The 24,384-nt window shown below is 42.6% G+C and overlaps 2 protein-coding genes across 3 annotated transcripts; one reads left to right on the forward strand and one right to left on the reverse strand.

Annotated features, from left to right (window-relative positions):
* Nucleotides 1–3,370: 3,370 nt before the first annotated feature.
* acd (ACD shelterin complex subunit and telomerase recruitment factor) lies at nt 3,371–5,507 on the reverse strand. Its single transcript, XM_047346495.1, has one exon. It carries the CDS (start codon nt 5,413–5,415, stop codon nt 3,802–3,804), a length of 1,614 nt encoding a protein of 537 aa, XP_047202451.1. The 5' UTR covers nt 5,416–5,507; the 3' UTR covers nt 3,371–3,801.
* A 1,020-nt stretch (nt 5,508–6,527) lies between these two features.
* gan (gigaxonin) lies at nt 6,528–22,812 on the forward strand. Of its 2 annotated transcripts, none has more exons than XM_047346477.1 (13): nt 6,528–6,679; nt 6,997–7,203; nt 7,362–7,476; nt 8,538–8,888; nt 10,451–10,519; nt 11,206–11,357; nt 12,113–12,234; nt 12,311–12,423; nt 12,857–13,006; nt 17,747–17,883; nt 20,654–20,788; nt 21,057–21,166; nt 21,250–22,812. In XM_047346477.1, the coding sequence occupies exons 1-13, from the start codon at nt 6,543–6,545 to the stop codon at nt 21,420–21,422; spliced, it is 1,971 nt and encodes a 656-aa protein (XP_047202433.1). In that variant the 5' UTR covers nt 6,528–6,542; the 3' UTR covers nt 21,423–22,812. The 2 variants fall into 2 exon arrangements, with proteins under 2 accessions (XP_047202433.1, XP_047202442.1); XM_047346486.1 differs by having other exon boundaries at nt 6,573–6,696.
* Nucleotides 22,813–24,384: the final 1,572 nt, after the last annotated feature.

Here is a 24,384-nt window from a genome sequence, read left to right on the forward strand (position 1 = left end):
TAATCTAGAATAGGAAAATGTTTGTATTTCCTGGCTATTTCCTGTCAGATTGTCTTTTCCTTCTTTTCTTCCTTGCAGAGTTCCTACTGTCCTTGCTTCCTCTCTATCATTGTCCTTTCTCTGCTTCCTTTCTCCCTCTCTCATGTCCTTTTCTCTTACATTCCTTACTTCCTTCAGTCCTTTCCCTTCCTGCCTTTTCTTCCATTCTACCTTTATATTTTCTTTGTGCCTTTCTTTCCATCCTCCCTTCTTTCCTTCCTTGTATCCTATCTCCATTCCTTCTCTAACTTTCCTTCCGCCATTATGACATAACTTCATTCCTTCAGTCTTTTGCTCATTTTTTACTCTTTTGTCCTTAACCTTCCTCCCACCTTTGTGTCCTACTTTAATTCCTTCCTTGTGCCCTTCGTTTTTTCCTTGTGTCCTTCCTGAACATACCTTTTAGCCTTGTGTCTCACCTCCATTCATTACCTTAACTTCTTTCTTCCCTTCCCTTTGCCCTCCCTTTCATCCTGCCTCGCATTTCCTTTCCCTCTCGTTTCTCCATATTTAAAGCCACCTTGTAGAAATATAATTTGCCATAAATTCATACTGAACTTTTTATTTTGAAAGGACCGCAGCGGACTGAGGAGTGGACATTAATAGTGCTCAGAAACACTAATAAAACTTACTGTGTATACAAAAATAAAATGAACTACATAATATTTGCTCCTAGGTAGTAATGGGATTTGGAGTAAGAAATCTCAGCTTCACCGCTCAGCCAGACCTAGCAGAAACGGGAACCAGAAAACGGCTCACAGGAAGGTAGACTTTACCTGAAGGATTTAAGGTTGATTTGTTTTAGATTTTCATGCCTGCAGTTTCATTTCCACGTGTACAGTTTGTACATCAGAATGTAGGCAGTTTGTCTGCTTTCATCAAGTGTGTCTCCCACTGCTGTAGGACTTAAGGTTTTCAGTCAAATTAGATCTGAGAGCACAAACCTAAACTCTCATTCACTACCATAATATTTCAGCTCTGAGGTTTTCTTTCCAAATTGGAGTTGAAGGGTCTCTTTAACCTGTCAAACCTCCTACAGAAAACACTACAGGCATAGAGAAATGGATGTTGAGCCTCCAAAAGGTTCTGACACGTTGGTCGGATCAGGATGCTTCGCTGGTGGCATCACAAAGGACTCACAATTGCTCTTGCACCATCCTTCTGCAGAAGCTTAATCTGTCGTTGGTGGTTTTCTTGGACTGGAATAGTTTCTGAAGTAGCACTACTTCTCCAAAAGCCTTCTCCTCACAAACGTCACACCAGACTGCTGCCAGTGCGAATTGAGCTCTGCGCTAGTGACTACTTGAACCTCTTGGATGTCCTGAAGCCTTCTCTGCAGCTGATCCTCTCTGCTTGAGGTTCTTGAAGATCCAGAAGACAGGGCCCGTATTCACAAAGATTGTCAGAGTCCTCTCAGAGAACTTCTATCTTAGCCTAAAAGTTCATGTCAAGGTATCCTAGCTGAAGAGTGATTGAGTTTGCTGCTGGGAGCGACTCTGAGGGAGGAGAGGACAGAGATTCCCATCTTAGTGAGGAGGTATGGTTGACCCTGTTTTTAGGTGTGGTGACCTCGATAGATTTGTCGCAGTCTTCTAGGAGCTGATTGGTGGTTAGAAGAAACAAAAACAAACAAATGCGCTCCTAGTAATCAATGGAGAGAAATTAACCAAAGATAGAATGTAGACTGGAGCCAGAAATGTGTAAATCATGATGAAAATTAGCTAAATTTAATCGTCACACAGGATCAACATGTTTGAACATAGCTTATTTACATGCATTATTTTGATTTGCTTATATTTACTCGCCATGCTGGTCCTTTGCATATTGTATCTATTTCATATTAATATTAAATTTCAGCATTTTACTGTGATCTCCTTGTATAAAGAGGTTTAGTTTGGTAATAAGACCAAAACAAAACAGAAAAAAGGTGGAGAAAATCGAACTGAACAGAGGAGCAGAGCCTGCTGGTGGAGGAGAAGATGGATTTGGTCCTGGGTTCACAGTGGGAGCAAACAGGCATTTCCAGCGGATCAATCAGTTGTTCCCTCTGCTTTCAGAACCAGCCTGGGATGTGAGCAGCTCTGGTACCTGGTGGTACCTGCTGCAATCAGAAGCTAGAGAGGAGATAGCAGCACATCAGAGAACTTCTCCACAGACCGGGAGCGTTGTAGACGACCTTTTAGACTGAGGCTGCTGACATCATCATGAGCAATGCAGCAAATACTGATTCACCTCATTTACATCTTCCTTCTATGTAATATAGTGCTCCGATTATTGGACAGCTGTCTAGAGTTTATAATTATGAACAAATATGTCTTTGAGTTTTTCCAATTTGTTTCCAAATAAATTTTTTTAAAGCGTTTTACAGTCTGTAAATATTTAAATAATTCGGTACTAATTTTGTTCACTGTTTATTCATGGTAATTTATTATTGTTTCTATTATTTATCCTTCCTAATATTACCTTAGAGGTTGACCTTTAACCTGTCTTGACTCTGAAACCATTTAATTTCACCCTTGGGGAATGATAAAGTTAATCTTATCTCTATATTAATAATTGTTGCAGGTTATAGAAGTTTATGTGCTCATTTAGTCGACTGTTTAGGGAGTGGATCCCTGCACCATCGAACCGGTTGCGTTTTATTAATTAACTGTTGTTCATTGTTTGGAGAATATCTCTCCTTTCTCTCTGTCTTTCCTCCATCTTCTCTGCTTAAGACACTCTTAGGCTCACTAAAAGTCCTCCTCACTACTCTTAACACCTCCTCACATTAGGAGCTCTCTGAAGGCCTAAGGTGCTTTGTGAATATCTTTTATCTTACCGAGAGAAAATTCTAAGAAAAATTTTAGACTTCAAGAAATTCTAAGATTTTTCTTGGAATGATGTCACAAGGAGCTACTTTTAGTCTTGTTTAGTTTATGAATGCAGACCCTGGTCTTTTAGCTGCATCTTTCTTAGGAGCAGATTCCCACGTTTGGACGTTTTGATGCAAAATGATGCAGCTTTTCTTTGGAGGTTACCAGTTTTAACACAAGATCTGCTGCTCTGTTATAGCAACCAACCTCCTTATTAGACTGCCTATCATTCATTTCAGCACAGCCATATGATCGGCACAGCTTCACCTGTTTGCTGATGAGTTTGGGCTAAATATAGTAATTTGTTTTTTGTTAAAGCTAATAAAGCTCTTTGTGATAGAAAGTAAATGTGTGCAAGTAAACTGCATTTAGTCAGTGCACAATAATCTCAAAATGGTTACCTTTTTAAAATGTGATGCATCCTGCAAGCACCTTGAGAGAAGGATTAAAGGTCAAACAAGTCAAAGAGAAGCTGCTTTTTAAGAAAACATTTTTAGTCTTTAATAAACATTTTAAACTCTGCTACAGAGAAACCACACAGAACCGGTACGTTTATCCTCACAACCCTGAAAATACGCTGCATGTAGCAGAAAAAGCATACAGAACCATCAAATATTCAAGTCGACTTGTTCAAGATTATAGTGCCGCTACTTTTTTATGAAATTCTCAACATGACATCGGAAAACGAGGAACACATTTTCAGATTTTGCCAGCCCACCCCATCATCATTGCTTACAGCATGTCTGGGTCAGAAAAGGCACCAGATGTGTTCTCCTGAGAAGAAATATTGGACCTTTTGGCCTTAAACCTGACAAAGTGGAATTTTGTTTCCGGTTGGTATTCTGAAGCTCTGCTGCCATCTGGTGGAGTAACAGAGGAGCTTCACTGATGAAAAGGTATTTTAGTCCTAACGGTCAACTCTTTGAGGATTCTCTGGTGGTTCTGGAGTTAACAAATACCTTACAGCCCAGTGTAGCAGAGACGCAGCCACTCTGAACCGGCTGAAGTCCTGCAGGTTCTGGCCCGACACTCTGTAGTAATATGAGAACGGCCTGCCGTCGCTGTGAACGCTGGGGGTCTTTCTCGGGACGGTACCTGCGCCAGCCTGTTTTGGACTGCCTTCCTCCTCGTTGCTGGATGCTCCAACCTGGGACTCGAAGAGCCAGGATGGAGGACTCCCAATAACTTCCTCCTCCTCCCCCACAGCCTCCGGTGTGACTTCACACCGCTTCCTCTTGGGCTTTCTGTAGTCTTCCTTAACAGGATCCTCCTGCTGGTTCTGCAGCACTGAAGGGGTGTTGGTTCCATCTGAGGCAAGAGGCTTTGGTGGACTCACGGTGGTTGATGAGGTAGAGGAAGTCGGCGGAAGGCTACTGGCAGGCTGGTTCTGGTAAGGTGGGATGAAGCTGTGGGTGGGCAGCTGCGTGCTGGTTACCACGGCAACAGAGTCAGGTTGTGGGCGAGGGAGCGTCGGAGTAGATTCTGGGGATGAATCGGAGGTTGACGAGGTGACGCATGGAGGGGGAAACATGTCCCACGGGTTGGAGGCAAGACTGGTGGTTAGTTCCGGAAAAGGAGCGATGTCTTCCAACAGAAAGGGAGATCTCTCACCTGAATCCTGCACCACCTGTTCACCTGCACCACCTGCGTTGTCTGGATCACGCGCTATCCCTCCACTTGCAGCCTGCACCATCTCTCCACCTGTAGGGTCAGCTATCTGCCATTCTGCATCCTCAGCAGAAGAAGCCTGTGCTCCCGTCTGACTTCTGCCTCCATCCGCCTCCAGCTGCTGAGCATCTTCCTCTGGGACGAGAAGAAACTTCACCGGGACGCTGAAGCTTGGCTCTCCTCTGTACCTGACCCGGTCCAGGTCCCAGCTGGTGGCAGTGGAGCGGCTCAGAGATGGGCTGTGAGCAGAGGTGGAGGGCTGGGAGCTCCTCAGAGCCATCAGCCTCTCCCTGACGTCCCGCAGCAGGGTCTGCAGGCAGTCGTGCTGCCACTCCCCCAGCAGCTCGGACAGATCCAGTCCAGCCTGGCTCCACTGGGAGTCCTCCTGACCAAGCAGAGACCTCCAGGTTCTGCAGATCTTCATCCTAACGGAGGCCAAGCTGGTGCAGCAGGGAGTGGTGTCTTTAACCGGACCTGCTGCAGTGGTGGCCAGCTCACCCACTGACAGGAAGAACCTGCACTTGGTCTGTTCCGGGTCCATGTGGAACTGCAGCCGGTAGTCCTGCAGGCACACGGTGGTGTTCAGGAGGCTGCTGAAGCACTCCCGATCCTCGTGTTCCTGGATGTGTTCCCAAGCGGAGGCGGTGAGCACGGCGGGAATCTGGAGCAGTCCATCGGACAGGAAGAGCAGCCCTGTTGGGCCATCGGAGCCTCGACTCTGGGACTGGGTCATCTGACCCACTCCGATGACATCAGCCTTCAGGCGGGCGCCGGTGCTGCTGCCCGCCTCCTGGCTCCCGTAGCTCAGGATCAGACTCTCGATCCAAGGGGTCGGCCTGCTCCGAGGGGGCATTTTCTGTTTTCAGTTTGATGGAGTGCGCTAGGAACTAGCTTCCGACCGGAAACTGAGATGACGCTCATTGGTTCCTCCATCATTACATGTTTGCGTAAGAACATTGAGTAAACAAAGACGATAGAAAGAACATTATAACACTTTAAACAATTAAGTGTCCGTTGATTAAATAAAAAAATGAACAAATAAATAAATTAATTACATAGCTAAGTAAATTTTAAATAGGGATAAAAATATTATAAAATATAAAAACAGACAATGCAGCTAATAAATAAATAAATAAATAAAAATTACATCAAATAATCAAGGCAATCAAATAATAATTTACAAACCCATGTTTAATAAGTAAATCCCCAGATACGACAAAACGCTTTACTATACAATTAGTCATTATCACTGTTATCACTATTATTATTATTAGTAGTAGTAGTGGCAGTAGTAATAATATCTAGTAGATATTATCTACTGGGTCAAAGTAGGCAAAGTAGATACGAAAAACATTTGAAGTATAAGATGTACATGTGGAGATGAAGTAGTGGACATTAGAGTAGCGTGGTTTTTACAGAGTTATAATCCCGAGTGTCTGACATCATCTCATTCTGAGGTGAACATTACGGGAGAAAATCTAAAAAAATCAGCTAAATTAAACTTTGAATGGTGTTTCTGCTAGAAACATGATGGGCGGTTAATGGAGCACCAACGAGGACCGGGTTCCTCCTACATTTTAAGAAAATCCCGGGTTTAGTATATGGGGAAAATATTACTGTTCTTTTTTTTTCTTTGCAAATTTCTTTAAGATTGTAAACGCCTCTCTAAATAATTATTGAATAAATTAACGTCACAAATAACGTAGGACCGTTGTATTATTTTTTAATAATGTTTGCGTGTTAGGACACTACCCACTTGAACTCATTCCGCCCAGATGATGAGACGTTCATGAATCCAAAATAATTACAAAATAAGCAGCTGTTGTACAAGATGTAGACGCATTTGTATATTCGTGTGTTTTCTACCAAGTATAGCACACATTAGCTGCTTCATATTCATTATGAGATACATGTTTCAAAATATTTTTGATTTTTATTATAAGTTTACATTTTGATGCACAGGTGAAGTAGTTTTGTCCTATGCTCACGAACGCACCATGTAACCCATGCCTTCAACGTCGACTTCCAACATTCTGGAGTGATTCGTGGTGTTCTGAGTCCAGTCCGAGGCACTCCCTGTGCAAAAAAAAATATAACAAACTCACAGGAAACCTCAGGCAAGACCTTAAATTAAGTAAATGTACTAATACAAAAATATGACATGTTAACATTTAGCCCGTGTCGGAGCCGTTTATCTAAACTGTTGGTTGTTTTGCTGCTAGCGTAGCTTTTCCTGCCAAACCTGATTTAAAAACTGGTTACCTTAAGATGCCCCGGCCTGCAGCAGCTGTATGTGTTGCTTATAGTTAATAATTCTGGGTTATTATTAATAGTCACGCTTTTACAAAGTATTCGGCTTGGCAATGGTTTATTAATTAAACAGCGTCATTTAGCAAACGTATATGAAATGCAGTTTGTCTGCTTCTGTTGACAGGAGAACTGTCCCAAGTCCCAACATGCCAAACTCCACTCCTGGTGATCCCGGTTTGACGGTTTCGGATCCGCAGCACTCCCAGAAGCTCCTGAGAGTTCTTCGTACGTTCTGGCAGGAGCAAAGCTTCCACGATGCGCTCTTGGTGGTGGATGGAGAGGAGCTCCCGGTACAGAAGAACATCCTGGCTGCAGCCAGCCCTTACATCAGGTCAGACACTCCTCCTGTACGCAGCTAATCAGACATTTGTTGTTTCTCTGGAAGCAACATGATGGGTTGTGGTCACTTTCAGCAGAGGAACAGCTGGGAATGATTCTAGATTATTTTTCATGTTGTGACATAATCTGCTGTTAATCATTTTGTGTCAGAACCAAACTCAACTACAATCCTCCTAAAGAAGATGGGTCGACCTACAGAATTGAACTGCAGGGAGTCTCCATGGCCATTATGAAACAGATTCTGGACTACATCTTCAGCGGTGAGGTGAGGTTTTACTCATTGGTCTGGTCTGTGTGCACCTCATTTAGTCAAAAAACAGAGCAAAGTTAGAAAGACGGGCGCAGAGATGTGCTGTTATGACCTACACAATCATAGGGATAACTGCTGACTGGACAATAGTCCAGCAGAGTCATTGATACGTTCCAGCTAGCCTTAAAAGATAATTGCTAAAGATGCTGGCTGGTCGAAGACTTCTGTATCCAAGGATATTAATGAAAAGTTAAGTGGAAGGAAAAGGTGGTGGAGAAAGGTGCACAAGCAACGGGAATAACTGCAGCCTTGAGAGATATGAAAAACAAAACCCATTCAAGAACTTGGCTAAAATACTCAGGGCTCTAAGAGCCGTCCCTTAAACACAAATCCAGAGACCACATCAGAAGCATCTTACCTGAGCTAAGGACGACAATAACTGGATGTTGCCCAGTGGTCCAAAGTTCTGTTTCAGATGAAAGTAAAGTCTGCATTTCATTTAGAAATCAAGATCCCAGAGTCAGTAGGAAGAGTGGAGAAGCACAGAATCCTTGCTGCTTAAGTTTAGAGTGAAGTTTTCATAGTCAGTGATGGTTTATGGGGGGCATGTCATCTGCTGGTTCTGGTCCACTTGGTTTTCTGAAGTCCACAATCAATGCAGTCATCTACCAGAACATTTTAAACCACGTTATGCTTCCTTCTGCTGACGAGCTTTATGGAGATGCTGATTTCATTTTTCAGCAGGACTTGGTACTGGCCCATTTTACCAAAGGTACCAAATCCTGGTTCATTGACTACTTTGTCACTGTGCTGGATTGGCCAGCAAACTGGCCTGACCCAAACTTAATAGAGAACCTATGGAATATTGTCAAGAGGAAGATGACACACACCAGAACCAGCAATGCAGATGACCTGAAGGCTGTTATCAAAGCAATCTGGGCTTCCATTCCATTTCAGAAGCCTGACATTTCTGTTTAAAATATCCTTTTTTTATTGTCTGGAAGCCATAATCATCAAACACACAAATCTGTACAGTTGGCGTATTTGTTCTTCATTCTGGTGCTCTTCATTCCCAGATCAGCCTGAGCGAGGAAACCATTCAGGGCATGGTGCAGTCGTCCGACCTGCTCCTCATGACCGACCTGAAGTCACTCTGCTGCCAGTTCTTGGAGAGCTGCATCACGGCAGAGAACTGCATCGGCATCCGCCTCTTCTCGTTGCATTACTGTCTGCAGCATGTCCACTACGTGGCCACGGAGTTCCTGCAGACCCACTTCCGTGACGTGGTGCTCACCGAGGAGTTCAGGGAGCTGCCCCACAGCCGGCTGTGTGAGCTGCTGAGCATGGAGAAGCTCAACGTGGGCAATGAGAAGCATGTGTTGGAAGCTGCGGTGCGATGGTTCACCCACGACCCGGACGAGCGCAGGGTGAGTGAAATTTACCTGGGGGCTCACCTCTTCCATAGGTGATCTCCAGCTTCACTAATGGGCAGCAAAATCCATCCAAACAGGAGATTCGCTGATTAGTAGTGTCCTGGGATCAGTGGTAGTGATGTTTACGTCCTTAACTCCAGTGAAGTTTGGACGTTATGTAAAACGTACGAACACAAAGATTTCCAAATCCTGTTCAGGTTATCGTACTCGTCGTCTTCTGCTTTATCCGGGACGGGTCGCGGGGGACTCGTCGGGCCACAGCACACTTTTCCACTTTGGGTCAGTCCATGTCCAGATGAGCTCTGGTCCAGAGAGGGCGGCACCGTTTCTGGGTGTTTTAACTTGCTGATGTAGCGACGAACTGTGTTCACTGACAATGGTTTTCTGAAGTGTTCCTGAGCCCACAAGGTGATAACCGATACAGAATGATGTTGGTTTATAATGCAGTGCCTCCAGAGGGGTCAAAGGTCACGGGTGTTCATAGTTGGTTTCCAGCTTACATGCAGATTTCTCCAGATTCTCTGAATCTTTTGTTAATATTATGGACTGTAGATGATGAAATCCCAAAATGCCTTGCAACTGTATGTTGAGAAACGTTTTTAAACTTAACTATTTGCTCACGCAGTTGTAGTGGTGAGCCTCGCCCCATCCTCGCTTGTGAATGACTGGGGCTTTCGGGGGTGCTCCTTTTATACTCATCATGACACTCAACTGTTTCCAATCAATCTCTTCACCTGTGGAATGATCCAAACAGGTGTTTTCTGAGCATTCCTCAACTTTCCTAGTCTTGGTGGCCCTGTCCCATCGTTTATGGATTGTGTTGGAAGCTTTAGATTCAAAACAGGTGAATATTTGCAAAAAAATAATAAAGTTTATCAGTTTGAACATTTAGATATCTTGTCTTTGTGGTGTATTCAGTTGCATATAGGTTGAACGGTATTTGCAAATCATTGTGTTTTGTTTTTATTTACATTTTACTCAACTTCCCAACTTGTAATTAGGATTGTAGTTTTCCCACAGTGGCTGTTTGTTTTCAGATTAAATCCTTGTCTGTGTCTCTGTCTGATTCCTGCGCAGCAAACGCAGGAATCACCATAGCAACCAGTGACTCAGCATCGTCACCCTTTTTCTCGTATTTGTATCCATCAGCAAGGAAGAGCTGAAGTCCTAATAGGGCTAAGCGAAATAATTTGATGTCTGCTGGTTTTTCTCACTTTTCTCAATGAGGTCAACGGTTTAGTTCACTTTTTTTTTTTCAAATTTGGGATTCTATGGAGATGTGAGCAGTTAGTACCTCATACCCTTCGGTAACTCTTTTAATAACATTCATTTTCTGTATTGCTACAGGATTTCTTAAAATGGCTTCAATCTGAAACGTAATGCAGTTTACAAGTCTACACGTTTACATACCGTGTTTGCATTTAGTTCTCCATATCCTACGCTGCTCCACGTGAAGCACACTTCATAGAAGGAAGTCTGCTGCTGTCGCATTTATGATGTCATATGTCGGTGTTTAAAGCACGTCCATCAAACAGTTTTTCCTTCTGTGTTTGCAGGTCCACATGAAGGAAGTGATGTCGGCCGTGTGGATGCAGGGCTTGGACCTGAGCTATCTGAGAGAACAGGTGCTGTATGTGCACATGCTTAAGTCCAACTCAGACTACAAACTGTATTTATTGTGCATCTATAGTAAGGCTCCACAATATGCTAGGAATATATCGTCCTCGCAATATCAGTGTGCTCCATATTCATATCCCACTGTTTGTAGTGCAAAATTAGTTATGACATTCCTAACATGCTAATGTAATATTTAGCTAATTGGACAGAGTCTCAGGGCAGCAGATGTTCAAACGGGACATTTTCTGCAAATGCTAAAGGTCACAGAGTGATGGAAACACAGATAAGAAAAGGACGAAAGAAGACAATCGGCATATACCGATATCACCCTGGCAATATTTACCATCATTATCACCATCACAATATTTTCTAATATGGTGCAGCTCTAATCTCTAGTTATATCTTCACCCAAGATTTCAATGTGCAATTCACAGTTTTAGAATCTTAATAATCTGAAAGTTACTTAATTTTCTCATGGTGAAAAGTCAAAGCACCTTAAAATACTTTGTTCCTGTATCACCTTCACTAGCCAGGTGCAGCAGAAATTAAAAATGCTGCAGCCATTGGCCCCACTAATCATTTTCAAGTAGGATAAAAAAAATAATTTAAATCATTTTTGGGTGAATATAATTCTTAGATTTTTTTTTCTTTTGCAGCTTTGAACTGAAACTTTGAGCTTGTGTCATCTGATCAGAGCATGGGAGAGCCGCTGATGAGGGAGGTGATCCGGGAATTCTGCCAGAAGGTTCTGACAGAGGATCCACCGCAGGGCGAGGCCATGCTGACCGCCTTCAAACCCCGAGGTTACTCTGAGTGTATTGTCCTCGTAGGAGGAGAAGATCGAAGGTAAGTAACTCTTCAGATTCCCATCATGACCATGGAAGGACTCGTTCATCTTCTAAGAATCTGTAAGCTAGAACATTAACTGACCGTAGAATTTTACAATAACACGTTGGGAGCTTTATAGCAGATGTAGGAGCCTCACAATAAATCAGAATGTTATCCAAATGTTAATTATTGGTTCATTTATTTCAGTAACTCAATTCAAGGCTTTCAGTTATCTCTGTTGATTGTGTGCCTTTTTTTAAACCACATTTTTTCCTTCCACTCAACTATCCAGTAACATGCTTGCATACAACGCTCCAGCTAGCTTCATTTCCTCTGATTATTTATGGTTAGCCCTTCTTGTGGAGGCTGTCGATGCACATCTGCCAAGTCAGCAGTCTTCCCATTGATTAATTCTAACTCCAACCCATAGCAAAACCTTTGTGTATTAAATATAATTGGTATAACATATTGGTTTGGTGTAATATTCCCATTGTGGGCTTTCATTTACTGTGAGACATAATCAAAATTTATAGAAATATTCGCTCGAACTACATCACTGTGTTTTATAAATCCGTATATTACTTTTATATATTCTGTTTTATTGAGATGTGCCTGTAGAGGCTGAATAAACATTTTTTAACTCTGATTTTTGTAAAAGGCTAAAAACTTTACAAAACCCGAAATGGGAAGGAGTCTAAACATGCATTACTCATGAATTTCAGTAAAAATTTAAGGAACACCTCCGTCTGATTCAATTGTTTCACTCTAACCAGAACCAGGAAGCCCACTGCTGTGACCCGCTGCATGTGCCCATTGTACGACACCAACAGGCAGAAGTGGATCGAGCTGCAGCCAATGAGTGTGGCTCGTCTTGGACACGGGGTGGTCGCCGCAGGTTAGTGCTGTGGCGAAGACTGTGTTAGCGAAGAGCAGCAGGTGGGTGATTAACGCCACTGTTTCCCATCCTTCAGAGGGGTTTCTCTTTGTGATGGGGGGAACAGATGAAAACAAAACGGTACTGGACACTGGAGAGAAATACGACCCTGACTCCAACTCCTGGAGCCCCATCCCCCCGATGCTGCAGGTACCAACAGCTGCTCCTGAATCATCACTGCGAGTTGATTCATCTCCAAGCTGCATCACTCTGTCTGTGCAGCTCTGCTAACAACCTTCCTATACTTGAAAATGGCTGCTGTTTTTTCCTGTTTTGATCTTTTTATCTTGCCACCACAAGGTGTCAGTATCGCTTTAAGAAAGTTATAAAAAGTTGTATTGAAAAGCTCAGCTTCAGTCAAGAGACTCATTGATTTTAACAGATTTTAGTAAATAACTCTTTATGACTGGAGTCATAGCCAAATATAGACAGCTTCACACCTTTAAACACCTGACCTGGTCTCAGGTCAGAAAGTTATCAAATTCACCTGATGGCTAATGTTTTTTTTTTTCATGTTTCAATAAAAATGTTCCCAGGAGCTTCGGTGCTTGTGGATTATTTTTTTCCTGTCTGGTGTTCACAGCCTCGTCAGAACTTTGGCGTGGTGGAGGTGGACGGGCTGATCTACGTGCTGGGAGGAGAAGCCGAAGACATAGCACTGACCACGGTGGAAGTTTTTGACCCACATTTTAGCTCCTGGAAGTTACAGACGAGCATGACGATGATCCGGAAGGTAACGGCAGAACCAAGGAGACCTTCTCTTCTTGCCAAAGTTGCTTTGGTTCATTGAGGTTCACTGACAATAGTTTTTGCACAGCTCCCCACCACAACATTTCAGTCAGACTGAGGTCTAGGCTTTGATTAGGCCATTACAAAACCTTGATGCCTTTATTTTGTCAGCCATTGTGTTTCATGTGTGACTGAAAAATTGTTTGAGCGGTTCTACTGTCAGGTTTATAAGGTGTAAAGCAAACGCCTTTACAAATATTTGCATTTAATTGTTTAGGACAAATAAAACCCGGCTGGGCCAAGTCCGAACGAGAGACGTAAACCCATCCCCCAGTGGGCCCACCACCTGCAGGGGGAACCATGAGAGATCGGGCAGCGGACGAAGGTGGAGACCTCGGCGGCCCGATCTCCGGATGCTTAGGCTGGCTCTAGGGAAGTGGAAAGTAAACCTCGCTGGGGGGGAAGGAGCCTGAGCTGGTGCATGAGGTCGAGAGATATTGGGTAGAAATAGTCGGGCTTGCCTCCATGCCCAGCTCCTCTAGAGAGGTTGGACTGTCTTCTACTCTGGAGTGGCCCACAGGGAGAGGCAGCGGGCTAGGGTGGGCTAGGTTGTTGCCCCCCAGCTCATCTGTCTCATGTTGGGGTTTACCCCAGTGGATGACAGGGTCGCATCCCTGTGCCTTCAGATCAGGGACAGGTCTCTGACTGTCATTTTGACCTACGGGCCGAGCGGTAGTGCGGAGTACCTGGCCTTCTTGGCGTGCCTGTCGGGGGTTCTGGATAGCTGGAAGAGGAGAAAGCCGGACAGACTTGGCAGACCCAAGCATATAGTGAGGGTCTGCTGGGAACGTCTGGCAGAGCCCTCAGCCAGGGCTGTATTCAACTCCCACCTCCAGGAGAGCTTTGACCAGATTCCAGGGGAGGTTGGAGACATAAAGTCCGAGTGGACCATGTTCTCCGTGTCTATTGTCGATGCTGCTGCCCGTAGCTGTGGCCGTAAGGTCTGCAGTGCCTGTCGCAGCGGAAATCCCTGAACCCGGTGGTGGACACAGGCAGTAGGGGATGCTGTCAAGCTTAAGAAGGAGTCCTATCAGCTGTGGTTAGCTTGTGGGACTCCTGAGGCCAGGCGTGCCGCGGCCCGGGCTGTGGCAGAGGCAAAAACTCGGCCGGGGACAAGTTCGGTGAGGCCATGGAGAGACCTATCGGTTGGCCTCGTAGCGATTCTGGCCAACAGCCCGGCGCCTCAGGATGGGGAAGACGATGAGTGCGAGTATATGTACAGTACAGACCAAAAGTTTGGACACACCTTCTCATTCAAAGAGTTGTCTTTATTTTCATGACTATAAATATTGTAGCTTCACACTGAAGGCATCAAAACTATGAATTAACACATTTGGAATTATATACTGAACAAAAAAGTGTGAAACAACTGAAAATATGTCTTATATTCTAGGTTCTTCAAAGTAGCCACCTTTTGCTTTGATTACTGCTCCGCACACTCTTGGTATTCTGTTGATGAGCTTCAAGAGGTAGTCACCTGAAATGGTTTTCACTTCACAGGTGTGCCCTGTCAGGTTTAATAAGTGGGATTTCAAGCCTTATAAATGGGGTTGGGACCATTATTTGTGTTGTGCTGGAGGTGGATACAGTACACAGCTGATAGTCCTACTGAATAGACTGTTAGAATTTGTATTATGACAAGAAAAAAGCAGCTAAGTAAAGAAAAACGAGTGGCCATCATTACTTTAAGAAATGAAGGTCAGTCAATCAACAATTGGGAAAACTTTGAAAGTGTCCCCAAGTGCAGTCGCAAAAATCATGAAGCGCTACAAAGAAACTGGCTCACATGAGGACCGCCCCAGGAAAGGAAGACCAAGAGTCACCTTTGCTGCGGACGATAAGTTCATCCGAGTCACCAGCCTCAGAAATCGCAGGTTAACAGCAGCTCAGATTAGAGAACAGGTCAATGCCACACAGAGTTCTAGCAGCAGACACATCTCAAGAACAACTGTTAAGAGGAGACTGTGTGAATCAGGCCTTCATGGTAAAATAGCTGCTAGGAAACCACTGCTGAGGACAGGCAACAAGCAGAAGAGACTTGTTTGGGCTAAAGAACACAAGGAATGGACATTAGACCAGTGGAAATCTGTGCTTTGGTCTGATGAGTCCAAGTTTGAGATCTTTGGTTCCGACCACCGTGTCTTTGTGCGGTGCAGAAGAGGTGAACGGATGGACTCTACATGCCTGGTTCCCACCGTGAGGCATGGAAGAGGAGGTATGATGGTGTGGGGGTGCTTTGCTGGTGACACTGTTGGGGATTTATTCAAAATTGAAGGCATACTGAACCAGCATGGCTACCACAGCATCTTGCAGCGGCATGCTATTCCATCCGGTTTGCGTTTAGTTGGACCATCATTTATTTTTCAACAGGACAATGACCCCAAACACACCTCCAGGCTGTGTAAGGACTATTTGACCAAGAAGGAGAGTGATGGGGTGCTGCGCCAGATGACATGGCCTCCACAGTCACCGGACCTGAACCCAATCAAGATGGTTTGAGGTGAACTGGACCGCAGAGTGAAGACAAAAGGGCCAACAAGTACTAAGCATCTCTGGGAACTCCTTCAAGACTTTTGGAAAACCATTTCAGGTGACAGTATATAATTCCACATGTGTTAATTCATAGTTTTGATGCCTTCAGTGTGAAGCTTCAATATTCATAGTCATGAAAATAAAGACAACTCTTTGAATGAGAAGGTGTGTCCAAACTTTTGGTCTGTACTGTATATATATAAAATAATCCTCATAAATAGACTAGACTAGAAAACCATTGAATACAATTAAAATGAGTATACCGAAATAACTGAGCACAAATCAAATTCAATAAATAAATAAGACAGTTAAAATTTAGATTAAAAAAATTTTTTTTTTTAAATACATAAAACCAAATTAATAAAATGAAGTTAAAATAAAACTAAGTGAAATTCAAAAGCTAAACTAATAACTAATTACACTAATGTTACATAAAACTATACAAATTAGGGATGTACCGATATTGATATTTGGGCCGATATTAATATTGCAGTTATGTCCGATAACTGATATTTACTATTATTATATATATTATACTATATATATATAAATATTGTCCTTCAGGATTTTCTGATAGAGAGCAGAATTCATGGTTCTGTCAATTATGGCAAGTTGTCCAGATGCTGAAGCAGCAAAGCAGGCCCAGACCATCATACCACCACCATCATGCTTGAATGCAGCTATGATGCCCTTTTTTTTGCCCATTTTATGTGTTCCCAGAAGTCTCTGCGGTTCATCAAGATGTTTTTGGCCAGCAGTGGTTCTAGCCTTGGAACTCTCCCTTCTTATTGTTGAATCATAAACTCTGACTTTAACTGTTATAGTGAGGTCTGCAGAGACTTAGATGTTGTTCTGGGTTCTTCTGTGACCTCCTGGAAGAGTGCTTGGCGCTCTCTTGAACTAATTTTGGTAGATCAACGTCTCCAATGTTCCATATTTTTTCTCACTGTAGTTCGCTGGAGTCCCAAAGCCTTAGAAATGGCTTTGAAACATATCATGCAAAATCCACTTTGTTTGTTGTGTAGTTGGAGTCTGTAGGAGTGCGGGAAAGTTGAATTCAGTTTCTCCCGGTGCTGCGTAGATATCTTTATATTCTGTTTGGGTCATATTTTTAAGTTGGTTTAACTGGTACGTCACAGTATTTGCTGCAGAAAAACTAAAAAAGCTCCAGTAAGCCGAAGCTGGAAGTAGATAAGTCTAAATGTTCGGTTGTTGGGTGTATTAACCCACACAATTCATTAGACCGTTCCCAGCGTCAGAACCTCTTCGAAGTGCCTGATTACATTTTATGTTTCATGGAAACGTTCCCACATCAGTGGAGAAATGTTGCCACTTCAAGGACGAGTTCTTCATCAACCTCCATCAGTAAGTGAAGGTTGCTGGAAAGTGGAGGCAGCAAGATGGATTTGCTGAAAGACTTCCTCTGATTCAGGGCTGAGTTCCTTCTGTCTATGGAAACGACGAAACAGCAAAGAGATAATCTGCAGATAACGCTAAATGACAACAAACTTTATTTTAGACATGAATTTACTGTGTTGATATGACGTCCTGGCCATTGTTCTGATAGCAGTAGCATCTCTGCTGGTGTTAGCGCTGTGTGCTGCTTTTAGCTCCTGGAGGACAGAACCGTACTGCGTGTTTGAATATTATTATTACATAAACAACTTTATATTGTTTTGCCGTTTTTGTCTTGTTTCTGCGGTGCTAGATAATTGTTATCAAACTACAAAAATGGCCGAACGAGTTAAAGTGCAGCCCTCTTTGACCTGCATTTAATAGTATTTCAAGAGACGGCACCAAAACGAGTTGTTCTCAGACGCTCTTCAGAACAGGTGAAAGAGGAGCCTGTGGAGCTACAAGAACCAAAGCATTGCAGTTCCACTTTATATAGACCACAACTGAATGATTTAAGGGTGAAAAATGATTTAAAACATGATATGTTCCCTTTAATACGTAAGGTTTGTAATTTAAAAAACTGCCTTTTGTATTTATTGAAGTTATCTTTGTTCTGAAACGTTGAAGTAAGACAAAATAAGGTAAATGGAAAAAATCTAGAAGTGGTGGGTACTATGTTCTTGCATATACATATAGTACTGCTTGTGCTGCAGTTAAGTATTTATAAAGCAAAACATATTTCATGTATTGCCTTCAGGTGGGCTGCTACGCCTCCATGAATAAGAAGATCTACGCCATCGGCGGAGGCTCCTACGGGAAGCTGTTTGACTCTGTTGAAAGCTTTGACCCAAAAACCCAACAGTGGACGGGCCTGTGTCCTCTGAAGGAGAGACGGTAAGCGTGATCCCATCAGGTGACACATGTTCATCCGGCTACATATAAATCATGTGGCCAGGAGTTGCCCAACAGTAAATGAAACGAGGCCTGATGGTGACTGTCACAATTCTGGATGAGTTAGTTTCAGTTTCAGTTTGAGTGAAGTCGCTCCACATTCACACCGACGCATGATGTTGATGTGGAGTCACGCTGCAGTCACTCTTCAGCACGCAGAGGCTTGTTTTCTGGGTTTCTGACCAGGGTTTCCTTCACATCACGTGGTTTTAGTTGCACGCTTGTGTCAGCTGTGGCATCCATGCTGTTTGTTGTCATCATCCAGCATTTCCAGTGTGCCTGGTGGACCTTTGGTGGCTCGGCCAACCAGTGACTGAACCAGACTGAGACGGCTTGGCTGTGAAGCCTCGTTTTTCTTCAGCCCGTTTCTTGTTTCTTGTGTGTGAAGCAACACCACATCCCATCTCAATCTGACATCTGTGGTGTTCACCGTTTCCTCCGTAACCTGAATCACACACTCAACATTTGGTTTTCATTTGCATTCTTTCTGTCAGTAAAGAAGAAGTCATTAATTAGTCATTAAGTAACAATCTGATCCATCCTGGTTGTGTGTAGTTGTATATCAGATCAGAAACTCCTCACTTCAACCTAAAAATAACACTAATGTTGACTTTATGGACATTTTACTGTACTCTGTGTAGTTAAACATACAATTTACTCCATTCAGTTTAGTTTATCTTACAGTTTCAATCAGAAATATTCAATTTCAGGTAATACTTTGACAACATTTCAGTAATTAGGCCTCAACAAAGATCTTGTTCACAGGTTAAGAATGCAGACATCTGAAGCATCTTGACGACAAAACCATCGACGTATGTAACTGACAGAGTTTAGTGTGTGAAAGTCAACTCTGTTTTTCCAATCAGCTGCACTCATTTACTGGGTCACTACAGGGTTCCTGTCTCTGTCCCCTGGGGTTGTACTTTCAGTTAATGGCATGTTCTGTATACTCCAGTTAATGTTTAATAAATTAGTTGATGATTATTCCAATAATCGATTAATCGGATTAATTGTTTCAGCCTATAGAAGTTAATGGCGCTTCCTGTGAACTGCGGTTGCTCTAGATAATATTTTGTATTGGGCAATTTTTTAATGTTTCATTTTATAAAAGTTTTATTGAATTTGTTTTTGATATTTTGTATAATTGCGATAATTTGTCCAATTAAACCAGATTTGGTAACCTGGTTAGAGTGGCTGGGAAGGTTTCAGGGACAACTCGGGTCCAACTTGTGGATGTTTATAACAGGTCGGTGCTTCAGAACCTCTGTCGTGTTCAGAACCTCCGCTTTTAGAGGATCATCTGAACATAACACACCAGAGGTGGCCTTTATAAGCTTCTCCCCCAGGTCCTCGGTGTAAAGTGCCTGCAGTGAAGACGGAGAGACGCTGAGTTCGCTGTTGTTAAAACCGGGAATTATAAGCGCTGCTGCCAGAACGACCGCAGGTTGCACCTTTTTTTGATGCTGATGGATAAAACAGGTTGATGTGGGATGTGCAGCGACATAATTTGGTTTTTCTTTCAATGGTGTTGTTTGATGTTTGGAGATGCTGTAAATCAGTTTCCCATTGGGGGAAATAAAATTACCATTGACCATTCATCAACAAGGTTAGATCTGGCCATAAACGTTTTAAGAGATGGTTGTTGATCTAGTTTTACTGTGTTCAGAATAAATATCAGCTGTAACAGTTGCTTTATGGAGCCTGAAGGTCCTGTTCTTTACTGTAGGACACGATTTATTTTGGTTTTATCGTTCAAGTAATATTTAGTTGTTTTAACTCGGGGGGGTTCTCATTTATTGTCATTCATTGAAATGTTTCTGATTTAAAATATATGCAGCATAAATAATCCATGTCTGCTTGTTTCAGTTTCCGGACCTTCGGTTTCTATGAGAGGATGTTCTGTGATGTTGACATTTTGTTTACTTGCTGCATCATCGCCGAGATGTGGTCTGTGGTTGGCTACTCATCAAACAGCATTTCATGAAACCCAGGCAAAGAATACGTAGAAACTCAGGAGCCGTGTTTTTATGTGTGGTTTTCACAGCCCTGTTTGGAGCTTCGCAGCTCAGCTGTAGTTTCCAGCAGAAACACTATTCAAGGTTTTAACAGCTCACAGGAAACTAGACTTTACCCGACTGGACCGATAATTTGATATTTTGTATAGTTTTTATACAACCACTGGTTAAGTTTTTTACATTTCCTTCTAGGATGTTCAGCTTAGAATGTGATAATGTCCCTCTCTACATTCTGACTCTGTAAAATATTTTTGGATTTTGTTTTTATTTAAGTTACTTTCATGCCCCCGGTTTCATCTTTACATGAACAGTTTAAATCCCGAAACATGAGAAATGTTTACTTTCAACCAATGTTTCTCCCACTGCTGAGCGCAGAGAGCATAATTCATTCCCATTTTATTTTATTATTTCACCAAATTGAAGTGTGTGTTTAACCGGTCATTTCTCCTACCTAAACCTACCAATATAGAATTTTTGCATTGAAGGTTATAGATATTCTTTTAAACAAGATTATTGCTTTATTATAGTTTGGATTAGTATAAAGATTTGGTAAAATAGAGAAGAAAGCTGGTGATTTTTAGATTGACTTTTAAATATCAGGTTTTTATATTTCTGAACATTCTGTTTTATTTGAGGAAACTAGTAAATCGAAATGGATTTTCTTCATATTGTTTTTCTGCACATTTTGTCCCGCTCAGGTTCGGTTCGGTGGCCTGTGGTGTCAGTGAGGAGCTGTATGTGTTCGGTGGAGTCAGAAGCCAAGAGAGCGAGAACCCTGAGCAAAGACAGATGATGACCTGCAAGTCTGAGTTCTACCACGACGAGATGAGAAGGTCCAATTTTAAATGTTTTATCTAACTCATATTTTGTCTATTGCTCTCAGTTCTAGTTGTGTGACCCTAAAACATGGTTTTTAATGGTGGACAAATCACTGATGACTGATTATCAAATGCAGTAAACACTGCTTTATGTCAATTGTTGCTCAGCACTATTATTACTGTGTTGTCAGTCATTGTTGACACCGGTAACGTTCATCTTTATGTTTATGTTCTGTGTTCCGAGCACAGAAATTACGTCTTTGCTGAATGTTCTGTGGTTCAGGTGGATGTTCCTAGATGACCAGAACCTGTGCATTCCAGCCAGCTCATCCTTCGTGTATGGGGCTGTTCCGATCGGGGCGAGCATCTACGTGGTGGGAGACCTGGATACGGGTCGGTAAAAACACAGCACACGGGGCTCCGAGGGGGCTTCTTGGATGGTGTCTTCTTTAACCCCCTGTTGGTTGTGTGTGCAGGGACGAGCTTTGACTACATCCGAGAGTTTCGCCGCAGTACAGGGACGTGGCACCGCACCAAGCCCATGTTACCCACGGACCTCTCCAAAACGGCCTGCGCTGCCCTACGCATCGCCAACTGTCGCCTGTTCCGCCTCCAGCTGACCCAGGGAATGTTCCCGATCAGGTTGTGAGGCTCGGCACCCCAGGACAGCAACCTCCACGTCCTTTACTCACTGCTGCCCCCTACCTCCTGATCCGGGATGGGCGTACAAGAAAACTCTAGATGTTGGGGATCATGGGTCTTTACTCTTTGACTTGATGCATCAAAAACTCATGAAAACTAGTTTTTTCATGGTTTTTTGTAGGAATTTTAAAGTATTTTCTGTTTATCTTGGAACTTTATTTTTCTGTGGTCTTTTGAAGGTCATTCCTCATTTTTTACCTGTTTACTGATGGCTCGGGGAGAGATTGAACACTAAGATTATCAATGAAATTATGATATACGCTTAATTTAGAGGAGATTTTTGTCCTGCAGTGCAGTTTGTCTGAAGTAAGTGATATTTCCGAGGTATTCTTAAAATTATCGTCTCATGCTTCATGATAAATGCTTTAAAACTAAATGTTGACGATTTATTAATGCACAGAAGGTAAGATTTGTGTGTTTGTTGTTTTTTAATTTCAGTATTGTAGCTGGGGCAGGATCATAACAGCTCGTTAAAGCAGGATTGGGATTTAAGGGGTTATGGTAATATTTATTTTTATACAAGACATTTTAAAGTGAAGCTTTTAACGCAGCTTTTCTCTGAAAATCCAACTAGAAACTTCAGAAAATGACGAGTCACTGGTTGCTATGGTGATTTCCGCCTTTCCTACGCAGCAGTGGAAAACCCGCCAGATGATATTTTTCAACAGAGGCCAAATTTAAGCCTGAAATAAACAGCCACTCTATGGAAATGGTACATCGTATCCAAATCGTCTTGACCTGTGAGTGTCAGAACCTTCTGGTGGCGACACAGGTACATTTTTATGCATCTACGGGGTTTTAGAAAGGAGATATGAAAGAGTTAAGAGATAGCAGAAATATAATGAGAGTGAATGAGAGTTTGTGCTCTCTGGAAAACTGTTTGTCCTGCAGCAGTGGGAGACACGCTGGGTGAAAGTAGACAGAAATACCTTCGTTTTGATGTATAAACTGTACATGTGGAGATGAAACTGTTGACATGACTGTGGTTTAAATCAAAGAGTTTCTGAATTCATCCTGGCCTGATTTTATCTGGTAAAAACTGATAATGTTTTAATAATTATGCAGCTTTTTAGTCTCAGATTTATTGTTTTTCTTGCCCAAGCTAACGCTTTAAAACTATTTTGTGATTTGAACCTGGCTTTATTGTACCAGTTAATCTTAAATAAATAGTTTTTTGCAGAGAGATGTTATCTGCCTAAAAGAAATATGGAAATGGGTTGCATATTTGAAAGAAATTGATGGCTTATTAGAAAGAATATCTTAACAAAAACTATAATTGAGGCTGTTAAAATATCTGTTTAAAAGAAACAGACTTTTATTAAAAGCATTCAGATGTGGATTTTCTTATTTTTTATGCGAAAGTTGAACAAATTGGAAAAATTTTATTGATTCTTCCTGCAGATAAGGACGCCATGCTTCCAGATAATAGGCCAGGATAATTATCTGTGCACTCGACTGTGGGGCAGATGGAAGCTGTAAATGAGGGTTTATTTGTAGCTTTGGCGTTGCCTCTGTTCATTCAGAGTCGCTGAGTCGTGAACATGTTTGGTTAGTTTAACCTGCTGGATTCTTTGGAGACTCCTAGAACTTGTTCTTCCAGAGGAAATTAGTTCCTGGAGGCTGAAAACGAGTTTAGAGAGTGTCCCGGAGAGTGAATCGGAGTGGAACAGAAACACTCAGGTTTCCAAAGAGCATGCAGTGGTCCAAATGTTTGTAATATAATATAATTTTCTTGTTTTAGTATTTTCAACAACATTCATCGGAGTAAAATGATTTACGCTTTAAAAGAATGTAAATGAGAAATGAATCGTTTTTCTGTGGACAAACAGTAGCCCAGTATGAAGCATGACTCCTGCCACACATTCCAACGTTTACAGTCAATTGGGGAATGCATCACTGTTGTCTAAACAGCGTCTCACTTGTTGGCATCTTGTGACTGTCTGAAACCTGGAAGCAGCTGAGCAGCTGTGGGATTGCTTCAGTTTGTTCTGTGGAGGACGTTTTGTCAGATGCTGCTTCTGCTGAATGTTTCATTGACGTCAGAGGATTAAATTCTCAAAGAGCTGAAAATAAAACACTTTGTTTTTGTTTCAGTTTGAACACAAAAGATCTCAGAAATATTACCTGATAGACACACTTTGCTTTGTTACCAGACTGTCTGTTCATGCATTCATCTGTTCATTGTTCAACCGTCTGTCCATCCGATTTTGAGTCTCCTGTCTGTCTTTCTGTTCACCTGTCTAGCCATCTATCCTTCCATCAATCTTTTTATTCCTTCCTTCTTCCAAATATCCATCCATCCACCTATCTGTCCATCTGTCCCCCAATCTGTTCTCTTTTTCCCTTTATCCATCCACCCAACCATCTGTTAGTCCATCCATCCTCCCTCGTTATATGTATACCATACATCTGTCTTCCCATTCATCTATCCATCCACCTGTCCATACTTTCATTAACTTGTTAATCCATAAATCCTTCTGCACATATGTACACCCTTACATCCATCCCTTCATTCATACGTATACATGTACATCCATCTATCCATCCTCTTGCTGATTTATCCATCTCTCTATTCTGACCTCCCTCTATCATCAGGTCACAGATCCAGTAGGGAAACCTAGACGTTCCTCTCCTCACCAACATTCTCCAGCTCATTCTGGAGGGACGCCAGGGTGTTTCCAGTCCAGACCAGCTGTACAGTCCTTCCACTAAGCTCTGAGTCAAGCTCTAAAAGGAGGCTTCCAGGAGGCATCATGATTAGATAAACCACCTCAGCTGACTCCTTTCAATGTGAAGGAGCAGCAGCAGCAGCTCTTCCTGAATGATGGAGCTTCTCTCCTTCCCTCTTAAGCAGCTGAGACGAGCTTCCACTGTCTGGTGGCAAGTTTCTACCTGTGTCCAGTTCTTAT

Source organism: Girardinichthys multiradiatus, chromosome 2 (genome assembly GCF_021462225.1).
Source record: "Girardinichthys multiradiatus isolate DD_20200921_A chromosome 2, DD_fGirMul_XY1, whole genome shotgun sequence".
NCBI classification, from domain to species: Eukaryota; Metazoa; Chordata; class Actinopteri; order Cyprinodontiformes; family Goodeidae; genus Girardinichthys; species Girardinichthys multiradiatus.